This window comes from Ranitomeya imitator, chromosome 4 (genome assembly GCF_032444005.1).
Source record: "Ranitomeya imitator isolate aRanImi1 chromosome 4, aRanImi1.pri, whole genome shotgun sequence".
Lineage (NCBI taxonomy): Eukaryota > Metazoa > Chordata > Amphibia > Anura > Dendrobatidae > Ranitomeya > Ranitomeya imitator.
In genome coordinates this window covers 129,904,943-129,917,597 of record NC_091285.1, presented here as the reverse complement: position 1 = coordinate 129,917,597, position 12,655 = coordinate 129,904,943, and the positions used below count along the sequence as shown (strand labels likewise).

The 12,655-nt window shown below is 41.1% G+C and overlaps 1 protein-coding gene across 1 annotated transcript in view; it reads left to right on the top strand.

The window, feature by feature from the left end:
- The window catches only part of TGFBI (transforming growth factor beta induced), a 203,286-nt gene that overhangs the window by 128,002 nt on the left and 62,629 nt on the right, over positions 1-12,655 (top strand). Inside the window, exons 8-10 of the mRNA XM_069763923.1 lie at positions 5,952-6,164; positions 6,804-6,941; positions 10,568-10,710. Coding sequence (XP_069620024.1) covers positions 5,952-6,164; positions 6,804-6,941; positions 10,568-10,710 — 494 coding nt within the window. The remainder of the gene's footprint in view (positions 1-5,951; positions 6,165-6,803; positions 6,942-10,567; positions 10,711-12,655) is intronic.

Genomic DNA, 12,655 nt, shown 5'->3' with positions numbered 1-12,655 from the left:
CAAACACTTGGAAAAGCAGCTTAAACTCAGAGCTAGACATGGGGAGGATGAATAAAGCATAGTATGTCTTCTTAACGTGGTGTTTTCAAGTTTAAAAGTAATATAATATCAATGGAATAAGGAATAACGTTCTTCTCACTGGGGGTCCAACTGCCATGGACTCCACCGATTTTCAGAACCAGGACTCTGAAAAGATCTTGTTAAATGGAGATGAGGTAGGTCATGTGCACTACCACTTACCACTACCACCATGATTAAATATTTATCAGTATGGTTTCTGACAGGTTACTGTCAGTGACCTGCCCCTTAGCTTACATAAAAAATATTATAAACAGTGCCTTGCGAAAGTATTCGGCTCCCTGGAACTTTTCAACCTTTTCCCACATATCAGGCTTCAAACATAAAGATACCAAATGTAAATTTTTGGTGAAGAATCAACAACAAGTGGAACACAATTGTGAAGTCGAACTAAATTTATTGGATATTTTAATTTTTTGTGGAAAATCAAAAACTGAAATGTGGGGCATGCAATATTATTCGGCCCCTTTAACTTAATTCTTTGTTGCGCCACCTTTGGCTGCGTTTACAGCTGAAAGTCACTTGGGGTATGTCTCTATCATTGTTGTACATCGAGAGACTGAAATTCTTGCCCATTCGTCCTTGGCAAACACCTCGTGCTCAGTGAGGTTTGATGGAGATCGCTTGTGAACAGCAGTTTTCAGCTCTTTTCACAGATTCTCGATTGGATTGAGGTCTGGACTTTGACTTGGCCATTCTAACATCTGGATATGTTTATTTGTGCACCATTCCATTGTAGATTTGGCATTGTTGCCAAAACAACACTTTTTATGGATATATTTGAGAATTGGCTTTCTTCTTGCTACTCTTCCAAAAAGGCAAGATTTGTGCAATGTATGACTGTCCAACCTCAGCTGTAAATCTCTGCAGTTCATTCAGAGTGATCATGGGCCTCTTGGCTGCATCTCTGATCAGTCTTCTCCTTGTTTGAGATGAAAGTTTAGGGGGACGGCCAGGTCTTGGTAGATTTACAGTGGTATGATACTCCTTCCATTTCAATATGATCGCTTGCACGGAGCTCCTTAGGATGTTTAAAGTTTTGGAAATCATTTTGTATCCAAATCCAGCTTTAAACTTCTCCACAACAGTATCACAGACCTGCCTGTTGTGTTCCTTGGTCTTCATATTGCTCTCTGTGCTTCAAACGGAACCCTGAGACTATCACAGAGCACGTGCATTTATACCGAGACTTGATTACACGCAGGTGGATTATATTTATCATCATTAGGCATTTAGGACAACATTGGATCATTCAGAGATCCACAATGAACTTCTGGAGTCAGCTTGCTGCTGTCACAATCACTGATACTTACCTGTCTGGCCGGCGTGCTCCCGACATCCCTCCTCGTCCTTCTCTGTCCAGCTTCTCTGGTTCCGGCACGTCGACTGTCCACACATGCACCGTAGGATCCCCTCCACCGCTCGGGTTTCTGGGAGGTCGTGACCCGGTGGCCCCGCCTCCAATATGGCGGCGCCCACCGGGTATTTCTGCTTGGCGCTTTCCCAGGTAAGCGCCTGTGTATCTTCGTTACTGCGATTCTGCTTTGTAGCTTATCTAGCATCATGCTCAGGCCTTCTCATTTGCTGGTTTCAAGTGCTCCTTTCCTTCTGTGCTTGTTCCATCTTTTTCTGGTTCTATTGTCCTCCTCTGCCTCTATACTCTGTCTTGCCGTTACTTAATTCTTGTGTTTCTTTTCCAGATCACCGCCTCGTCATCCTCTTATCCTCAGCATTCCTGTTTACCAACTTCACCCACTCTTGGGTTCACCATTCCCTCTGTCTCACCCCCGTGTAGCGTGATAGCTGCACTGAAAGTAAAGGGGCCGAACAATATTTCACACCCTACTTTTCAGTTTTTTAATTTCCACAAAAATGTAAAATAACCAATAAATTTCGTTCAACTTCACAATTGTGTTCTCTTGTTGTTGAGTCTTCACCAAAAATTTACATTTGGTATGTTTGTTTGAAGCAGGATATGTGAGAAAAGTTCCAGGGAGCCCCCACCCTGCATATTTTGTGGCTGTTAGCTAAAAACATGTGGGGATTACTTGCCATACATGGACAATCCCCGCATGTTGCTTTGGGTGTATAACAGCTGCAAAAGATGCAGGACAGGAACTCCAGCCTGTTACTCGGGCACCCACAATACTCAGTGCATGTCTGAGTGCCCATTGCAAACTCGAGTAGTGAGCACTTAACACTAGTTGTCATATCATTTTTTTTGCTTTTATAAAAACTCCAACCTTAACCTGTACCCTAATCCTAAGCCCAACTCTATACCTAAGTTCAATGATAACCCTAGCCCCAACGCTATACCCAAATCCACCCATAACCCTAAGCCCAACAACAACAAGATCAAGGCCAACCCTAACTCTAAGCCCATCCCTATCTCTAAGCTCAACCCTAAGCCAAACCACAACCCTCCAAGCTCAACCCCCAACCGTAAACCCCAAGCCCAACCATAACCTAAAGCCTAACCCTAATCCTAAGCCCAATACTAAGCCCTAATCCACTAATAATGGCATATTAAACCTATAACACCATAACCCTGGATAAAATAAACTGCTTGGTTTTGCTTCTTTCAAAAGTGAGAAATTTGAGGCTAAAGTGAAAAAAGTGAACTTTTCCAATATGACGATCTATTGTTATCAAATTCTCTGTTGTATCTGTGGGTTTCTTAATGTTCAATATACCCCTGGATAAAAGCCTTTAAAGGTTAAGTTTCCAAAATGGTGTCAATTTGGGGGGCTTTCTGCTCTTCAGGCACATTAAAGGCCCTACAAATGAGACATGATGAGTGACCACTATCTTTTAGCTAAATTTGTGTTCCAAAATTCAAATATTGCTCCTGCCATCTGACTAAACAGACCTTTTTAACTACATATGGGGTATTAATAGCCTCACTCATAGTAAAGTGGGTAACAAATTGTGTCATCCACTTTTTGGTGTTACCTCTGGCAAAAGTGAGAAATCTGTGGTTAAAGCAGGATTTTTGTGAAAAATATTTACTTTGTCAATATGATAACCTAACGTTATCAAATTCTGTGTCATAGCTGTGGGTTCAAAATGCTTGGCGCCCGCCATCTTTCAGTCAAATTTCTGTTACAAAATTCAAATATTGCTTCTTCCATTTGACCAAATAGAACTTTTTGACTACATGAGGGGTATTGCTGCACTCTTAAGAAAATGAGTAACAAACTGTGGGGTATGAATTTTCGTGTTACCTCTTACAAAAGTAAGAAATTTGAGGCTAAAGCAAGATTTTAGAGGTAAAATTTTAAATATTTTTTTTAATTCCACTTTACATTGATTCTTGTGTAGCAACTGATAAGTTTTAAAATTTTTCGACAACAGTTCTATAGTGCTTGACTGGTGCGGCTTTTAAAATGGTATAACTTTGGGGAAGTTTCCAATATATAAGCTCCTCAAAGTCCATTTAAATCTGAATAGTTTCCAAAAGAAACAAGTTTTGTAAATTAATTGAACAAATTAGAAATTGCTGCTAGTGTTTCAAGCTCTTTAACTTCTTAACAAAAAACAATAATGCTTTAATAATGATGCAGATTTAAAGTTGACATATGTTTAATAAATTTACACAAATCATATAAACCAAAATTTACCACTAACATGAAGTACAGGGTGTCACGAAAAAACAATCTCAGAATCACTGGGATCCGTTAAAGCGTTATTGCCACATAAAGTGACACTGGTCACATTTGGTCTGCTCATTAAGGTCAAATTTAGTACCATCACTAAGAGGTTAATAAGAAACGTATTACTGTTTTGGTTATGACCTCGCTGCTTTACCTTTTTCTAAACGAAGTTGGTAAGTGAGCAAGTGATCAAGACAAAATTAAATTCCCGATATTTAGAAGTGCATTGTATTATGATGAAGTGATATATACAGTTAGGGCCAGAAATATTTGGACAGTGACACAATTTTCGCGAGTTGGGCTCTGCATGCCACCACATTGGATTTGAAATGAAACCTCTACAACAGAATTCAAGTGCAGATTGTAACATTTAATTTGAAGGGTTGAACAAAAATATCTGATAGAAAATGTAGGAATTGTACACATTTCTTTACAAACACTCCACATTTTAGGAGGTCAAAAGTAATTGGACAAATAAACATAACCCAAACAAAATATTTTTATTTTCAATATTTTGTTGCAAATCCTTTGGAGGCAATCACTGCCTTAAGTCTGGAACCCATGGACATCACCAAACGCTGGGTTTCCTCCTTCTTAATGCTTTGCCAGGCCTTTACAGCCGCAGCCATCAGGTCTTGCTTGTTTGTGGGTCTTTCCGTCTTAAGTCTGGATTTGAGCAAGTGAAATTGGGTTTAGATCTGGAGATTGACTTGGCCATTGCAGAATGTTCCACTTTTTGGCACTCATGAACTCCTGGGTAGCTTTGGCTGTATGCTTGGGGTCATTGTCCATCTGTACTATGAAGCGCCGTCCAATCAACTTTGCAGCATTTGGCTGAATCTGGGCTGAAAGTATATCCCGGTACACTTCAGAATTCATCCGGCTACTCTTGTCTGCTCTTATGTCATCAATAAACACAAGTGACCCAGTGCCATTGAAAGCCATGCATGCCCATGCCATCACGTTGCCTCCACCATGTTTTACAGAGGATGTGGTGTGCCTTGGATCATGTGCCATTCCCTTTCTTCTCCAAACTTTTTTCTTCCCATCATTCTGGTACAGGTTGATCTTTGTCTCATCTGTCCATAGAATACTTTTCCAGAACTGAGCTGGCTTCTTGAGGTGTTTTTCTGCAAATTTAACTCTGGCCTGTCTATTTTTGGTATTGATGAATGGTTTGCATCTAGATGTGAACCCTTTGTATTTACTGTCATGGAGTCTTCTCTTTACTGTTGACTTAGAGACAGATACACCTACTTCACTGAGAGTGTTCTGGACTTCAGTTGATGTTGTGAACGGGATCTTCTTCACCAAATTAAGTATGCGGCGATCATCCACCACTGTTGTCATCCGTGGACGCCCAGGCCTTTTTGAGTTCCCAAGCTCACCAGTCAATTCCTTTTTTCCCAGAATGTACCCAACTGTTGAGTTTTGCTACTCCAAGCATGTCTGCTATCTCTCTGATGGATTTTTTCTTTTTTTTCAGCCTCAGGATGTTCTGCTTCACCTCAATTGAGAGTTCCTTTGACCGCATGTTGTCTGCTCACAGCAACAGCTTCCAAATGCAAAACCACACACCTGGAATCCACCCCTGACCTTTTAACTACTTCATTGATTACAGGTTAACGAGGGAGACGCCTTCAGAGTTAATTGCAGCCCTTAGAGTCCATTGTCCAATTACTTTTGGTCCCTTGAAAAAGAGGACGCTATGCATTACAGAGCTATGATTCCTAAACCCTTTCTCCGATTTGGATGTGGAAACTATCATATTGCAGCTGGGAGTGTGCACTTTCAGTCCATATTATATATATAATTGTATTTCTGAACATGTTTTTGTAAACAGCTAAAATAACAAAACTTGTGTCACTGTCCAAATATTTCTGGCCCTAGCTGTAGTAATATAAATATGAACTATACAAGAATATTCCGCAATTCAAAACCTACCTTGTGTTTCACCTGTGCTCTGCTAATACCTTTCTCAAACTACTTAGATACTTTGGATCATTACTGTAACACTGGAGGACATTTAGGTTACAGAAATACAAACTATCCACTAATCTTTACTGTCATAGATGTATGGCAAACCTCTTGAAAACTAGACCTTTGGTTGATTCCATTAACATCACCAATGTAATCTAATCTAATAGTTCTGAATAAACTTTATTTCTGAACTTTATTTTGAACTGGATTAGTTAAGAACTTTTCTTTATATTTTTCTAGATCTTTTACATCACCATCTCCTACACTCTGCCCAGTGCTCTGAAGCAATTATTGCCGGATCTTCCATAGAAACCATTGAGGGAACTCCACTTGAAGTTGGCTGTCTTGGTGATGAGCTCACACTTAATGGAAAAGCAATCATTTCTACTAAGGATATTTTGGCTACTAATGGGGTTGTTCACTTCGTTGATGAATTGTTGATTCCAGATTCAGGTAAAGTAAATTCTATAGTGATTCCATATTATGTATCACAACTAGGATTTAACACATAGCATGAGGATTTCTTCATCCCTGACCATGTATCTATATCGATACATTATCAGATATTGCAAGTGTTATTACTGAATGATTACTCTAGTCTTCCACTCTACTCGGCTTTTAATTTCCTTTAGCCCTTTAGCCTTTGATCAGGTCTGTTTGGGCCTCAATGACTATCTAAATTTTCTTAGTCTTCTGCTTCGCTTTGTTTCAAAGGCCTTAAATTATGTTGGAAAAATTTAATTTATTCAACGCTGTTTGGGGATATATATAAGTTACGTGTAATGTATATAATCTTTGTTTGTATTGCTTATGTAGAAAAAAAGTGATTATTTTTTTATTCCATTCATGTTTCACACTTAATAACCTATAAAATCTTTATTAAATTCTTTCAGGGTATTACCAGTGGGAGATACTTAATATGTTATATTTTATATGTAATTAGGCACAAGAAAATGTATTTTAAAACAAAATAATCACATTTTTTAATTTATTTTATGTTTAAGAAATGTTTTTCTATGTATCATTCCCATTTAATTTTTTAAGTTTTTTTAGTGATTATGTAGCCTAAAAAATAGCAACTTTGTTTTGCAGCTAAAACATTATCTGAGTTGGGCAAAGAATCGGTTGCTTCTACGGCTATTGAACTCTTCCAACAAGCTGGACTTAACTCTCATCTCGCAGTAAATGAACGAGTGACCGTCATAGCGCCACACAACAATGCATTTAAAGGTTTGTTTCTTTTGTGTCCCATATTTTAAATTATACAGTTTCATTCGGTAATAATAGATGTGGCTTGATTAGTTGTAACAATTTAAACAGTTTGACATAAATTCATTAACTAGGAGATCCACTAAATGCTCGTGCAGATAGACTGGACTCATTTTTGGCCTGAATAAAATAATCAAAGTGTACACATATCTTTTATCGAATTTGATGAAGGACACATCGCAGAGAATTTTTCTGACTATAAAAATTTTTTTTTTCCTTTCTAAAAAGGTAATAAGAACATACAGTGGGCACGGAAAGTATTCAGACCCCTATACATGTTTCACTTTTTGTTTCATTGCAGCCATTTGGTAAATTCAAAAAAGTTCATTTTCTTATCATTACTGTACACTCTGCACCACATGTTACTGAAATGTAGAAATTTTTGCAAATTTATTAAAAAAGAAAAACTGAAACAGTATTAAGTAGAAGCACTCTTTTGAGCTACTACAGCCATGAGTCTTCTTGGCAATGATGCAACAAGTTTTTCACACCTTGATTTGGGGATCCTCTGCCATTCAGATCCTCTCCAGTTCCATCAGGTTGGATGGTGAACATTTGTGAACAGTCATTTCAGGTCTCTCCAGAGATGCTCAATTGGGTTTAGGTGAGGGCTTTGGCTGGGCTAGTCAGGAATGGTCACAGAGTTGTTCTGAAGCCACTCCTTTGTTATTTTAGCTGTGTGCTTAGGGTCATTGTCTTGTTGGAAGGTGAACCTTTGGCCAAGTCTGAGATCCAGAGCACTCTGGAAGATGTTTTCATCCAGGATATCTTTGTTCTTGGCCACATTCATGTTTCCTTTAATGACAACCCGCTGTCCTGTCCCTGCAGATGAAAAACGCCCCCATAACATGATGCTCCCACCACCATGTTTCACTGTTGAGTTTGTATTGGGCAGGTGATGAGCAGTGCCTGATTTTCTCCACACATACTGCTTCAAATTATCACCAAAAAGGTCTATCTACGTCTCATCAAACCAGAGAATCTTATTTCTCATAGTCTGGGAGTCCTTCATGTGTTTTTTTTTTAGCAAACTCTATGCGGGCTTTCATATGTTTTGCACTGAGGAGAGGTTTCCGTCGGGTCGCTCTGCCATAAAGGCCTGACTGGTGGAGGGCTGCAGTGAAAGTTGACTTTGTGGAACTTTCTCCCATCTCCCTACTGCAACTCTGGAGCTCAGCTACAGTAATCTTGGGATTCTTCTATACCTCTCTCACAAGACTCTTCTCCATTGCTCAGTTTGGATGGCCAGGTCTAGGAAGATTTCTGGTGGTCCCAAACTTCTTCCTTAAGGATTATGGAGGTCACTGTGCTCTTAGGAACCTTGAGTACTGCAGAATTTCTTTTGTAACTTTGGCCAGAAGTGTGCCTTGCCACATTTCTGTCTCTGAGCTCCTTGGCCAGTTCCTTTGACCTCATGATTCTCATTTGATCCGACATGCACTGTGAGCTGTGAGGTCTTATGTAGATAGGTGTGTGTGCCTTTTCAAATCAAGTCCTATCCGTTTTAGCACAGCTGGACTCCAATGAAGGAGTAGAACCATCTCAAAGAGGATCACAAGGAAATGGATAGCATGTGACTTAAATATGAGTGTCTGAGCAAAGGGTCTGAATAATTATGACCATGTGATATTTCAGTTTTTCTTTTTTAATAAATTTGCAAAATTTTCTACATTTCTGTTTACTTTTCAGTCAAGATGGGGTACAGAGTGTTAGGGCTGGCGGAACACACCGAATAATATAAAGGTAGTAATAAGGTACGTTTGCAGCCCAAGATCCACCCTTCAGAAATGTTACCTGCTGCCCGATAATGGTGGGCACTATACCAATAGTGGTATGAAAGACGAACACATGAGGGTTAAACGTCACCTGGTGTGTACAGAGGCGAAGTCTGTTGCTACAGAGTTGTAATACTGCGGATTATAAATGCCAAAGCCTGTTAAGCCTCAAAAAGCTCAGCAGAGTGAGCGCTAGTGTATGGTCACAGGACTCAGCCCCAAGGACGCTGGGATAGAGGCCCTCTAGACCCACTAGCACATGGCATCGCACTTGCGATGCCAGGACAAACTATACTAAAGATTTAGTGCACTGTGTGCACGTAGCGTCGTGCTGGCGAATGCCACTGACCACCCTAACTAGGGAGAGAAAGCGCACTAACTGCGCATGGTGTTGCACTGGTGAACGCTACTATTTTGACACTGATGATCGTGCACAGTGTCGGTATGCACTGACTGGCACTATACTTGCTCCAAACACCCAGACTCAGACAACAACTCAAGGGAGGGAAATCATTTGGAGCTTTCACCAGTATCATACACGCATCCACACACAACACTATTTCTGAATATACTAGCGCATGGCCAAGTGGCCATGCAAACCTCTTATAGTCGCAACCTTCCGGGACCTTGCCAGTGGTTTAATCAGAACCACTTGAGGACCTGGGCATGTGACCTCCCACATCCAATGAGAGGTCGTTTCACTGGCATGCCTAGTAGGCAAAAACTAGGACTTAGTCAGAGGCGAGCAGATGCTCCTGGGACTAAAACTGGTTACAATAGCTGGACCTGTGATGACAGCAGTAACCAGACACACAGAGTCAGCTTGAGCAAGACGCTGGGACCAATGTCCCTGCTGAGCAGAATTTTCTGCGGCTGAGGAAGAATGGGAGACTGCAAAGGACATGGTTTGAGATTCCTCTGTGCAGCGGTGGGATCTCGACACCTAACAGAGTGTGCATTAATGAAAAAAAACATGAACTTTTTTTAAATTTACCAGATGGCTGCAATGAAACAGAGTGGAAAGTTAAAAGGGGTATGAATACTTTCCGCACCCACTGTATGTTTTTTTGGCTGTCATATACAGAGCATATACGTAATTTCCACAGTTGTTATAACAGTGGGGTTAAAGCAACAAGTTATCAGATGATCACTTGGGTGTGTGGAGATGACCAGACATTTATCCAAAGTCTGTGCAAGAGAAACCAAATCATGGAATGTAAAACTTCTCTTTCTGTTTTGTGAATCCTGTCTACATTCTATACAGATAGATAAAGCTAGCTGTTAGCAGGAATCCAAGCTCTTAAATGTTCAGATTTCACCATCACAACAGCAGTCCAAATAATACCATGGGGTTTACAATAGGTCTACTATGCAGCATCAGCATAACATAGCTTTAAAGTTTTGAAATCCTGCCAACTGCATCTCTAGTGACTTCAGTCGTTCTGACAGAAAATACTTTTATCACCATTCACTTATTAGCATCTAGTTTTGACTTTGACTAAAATAAGTACTTTGCTAAAATTATTTGCTTCTCATTAAACATTTTTCTCTTATTAAGCGCTTGCAGCGCTGGAGTCCTGGGTTCAAACCCCACCAAGGACAACATCTGCAAAGAGTTTGTATGTTCTCTCCGTGTTTGCGTGGGTTTCCTCCGGGCACTCCGGTTTCCTCCCACATTCCAAAGACATACTGATAGGGAATTTAGATTGTGAGCCCCATCGGGGACAGCGATGGTAATGTGTGCAAACTGTAAAGCGCTGCGGAATATGTTAGCGCTATATAAAAATTATTATTATTATTATTATTCATCAGGAACTCCCATCATCGACAGAGACATGAAAAAATTGCTTCAAAATCACATCGTGAAAGAACAACTTTCTTCCAAATACCTTTACCACGGGCAAGTCTTAGAGACGGTTGGTGGAAAGAAACTTCGCGTCTTTGTGTACCGAAATGTAAGTCTCCTGCTTCTATCTGTATGACCGTAGAGTTCTATCTGTTTCATTTATAAAATGTGCTGAAGGAACTTCTGCTCTTGTAGATTTTAGACGACTTTCTGTAACAGCTATGGCAACACTTGTCTGTGACTATCTTCATTTTTTTCACAAAGAGGATACTTCGTTCTATATGGTAAACAGCAAATCCTGAACTAAGCAGGTAATATGTGTGATAATCTGGATAGGTAAATCTGATGCTACATCAATCATTACATACATATATATCTGCCAGGCATACACATGTTGGGACCATTCGAAAGAAACCAATCAGAAAAAACCTGAGCTGTATAGTCGTAAATATTAACATAGATATCAAGAAGTAAAAAATCTTTATTGAACATATATTTGGTTATATAGTGGCTCTGTGGAAGACAGATATACACATGTGGCACCCCAGAAGTTCGGGTACCACAGTGTGCTGCCTTCCTCTCGGGCAGCGTAGTGCCATGCCTGGAGACAGGAGAGATCCATTTGACAGGTAATCTTACATGCAACACATTCTGACTCCAGGCCAGAAGGGGGCGCTCTAAACTCGGTTTAAGGGGAACTAACTATATACATCCTGGTCTTGAGGAGGAGTCAGAAAGCACAGGAGCACAGAAAGACTTAGGAACTAGAGGAGGCCTGCGACTGGGCCTCTCTAAGTTGAGTCGCCCATCAGGGCAGTGGGGATACTCGGTATCGGGTCCTATCGCAATTAAAGGGGTGGTCACGGTGGCAGTGACCCGGTCCGTGGCCCTGGGCACCCAAGTAAAAGGGACGGTCTTTAAAGGGGTTGTGGAAATAATGAAAGTTTGTGATGCCACCTGTGATTTTCCGTCAGAGGTGACTGATGCTGCTTAAAGGGGTCCTAGGGGGGCGATGGTGCTGCAGCAAAGATGGTGTCTCTTCCCACAGGTGAAGCGGGGTTCCCAGGGCTCCCAGTGTGTTTGGCAGGGATGGTGAATGCCGGCAAATAAATAGAGGACACAGGGTTGCAGTCTTTACCTGGTTTGCTGGTGTTAAGCAGCCTCAGTCCAGTGTACTGGCAACAGGTGTAGATGGAGTCCAGGCAGCTTGAAGACAAGTGGAAAGCCCTTTGACAGGTCAGTTTGGGAGCCTTCCACTATGCGCTGGTCTGTAGTCCCTTGCTGCCTGTAGTTGTCTAACAAGGTCCTCTTTTTACCCTGTCCAGGGACAGTGCCTACATGGTAGGCAACTTGAGCCATCTCTTTGGGGTCTCTGTCCACGGTGACTCCAGGCTCTGATTGCTGCTGTACCTCAGGTATTATGTGGGCAAGTCCCATTTAGTTTCCTGCCCTCCGGTTCTGCCGTGGGACCTGTAGTTCCTCATGACCTCGGGGTCTCGGTGCCCGGTTTCTGCGCTCAGCTTAGAGAGGTCCAGTTGCAGGCCTCCTCTAGCTCCTAACTCTTTCTGTGCTCCTTCATTGTCTGCTACCAACTGTCAACTGTCTGCTTTTCTGCACCAGACTAACTGACTCCTCCTCAAGACCAGGATGTATATAGGGAAGTTCCTCTTGATCCAGGTTTAGAGCTCCCCCTTCTAGCCTGGAGTCAGAAAGTGTTACCTGCCAAAGGGATCCCTCCTGTCTCCAGGCATGGCATTACCATCCCCGAGAGGAAGGCAGCACTACTGTGGTACCCGAACTCCAGGGGTGCCACACACACACATCACATAAAACATATACAAAATGTCTATCCATAGTAAATATATAATAAAATCATGTATCTTAAAATATATACATAACTGGATCCACTCAAGTAAACAGGTATTCAAGGTTTGTATGGTCATAAATCTCTATACAATGTCTAAATAAAATGTATAGAAACTATACTGCACATGTGGTAAGTACATGCATGATTAATAACCTCCTAGCCAGATTTGCTAAAACGTGAGAGCATG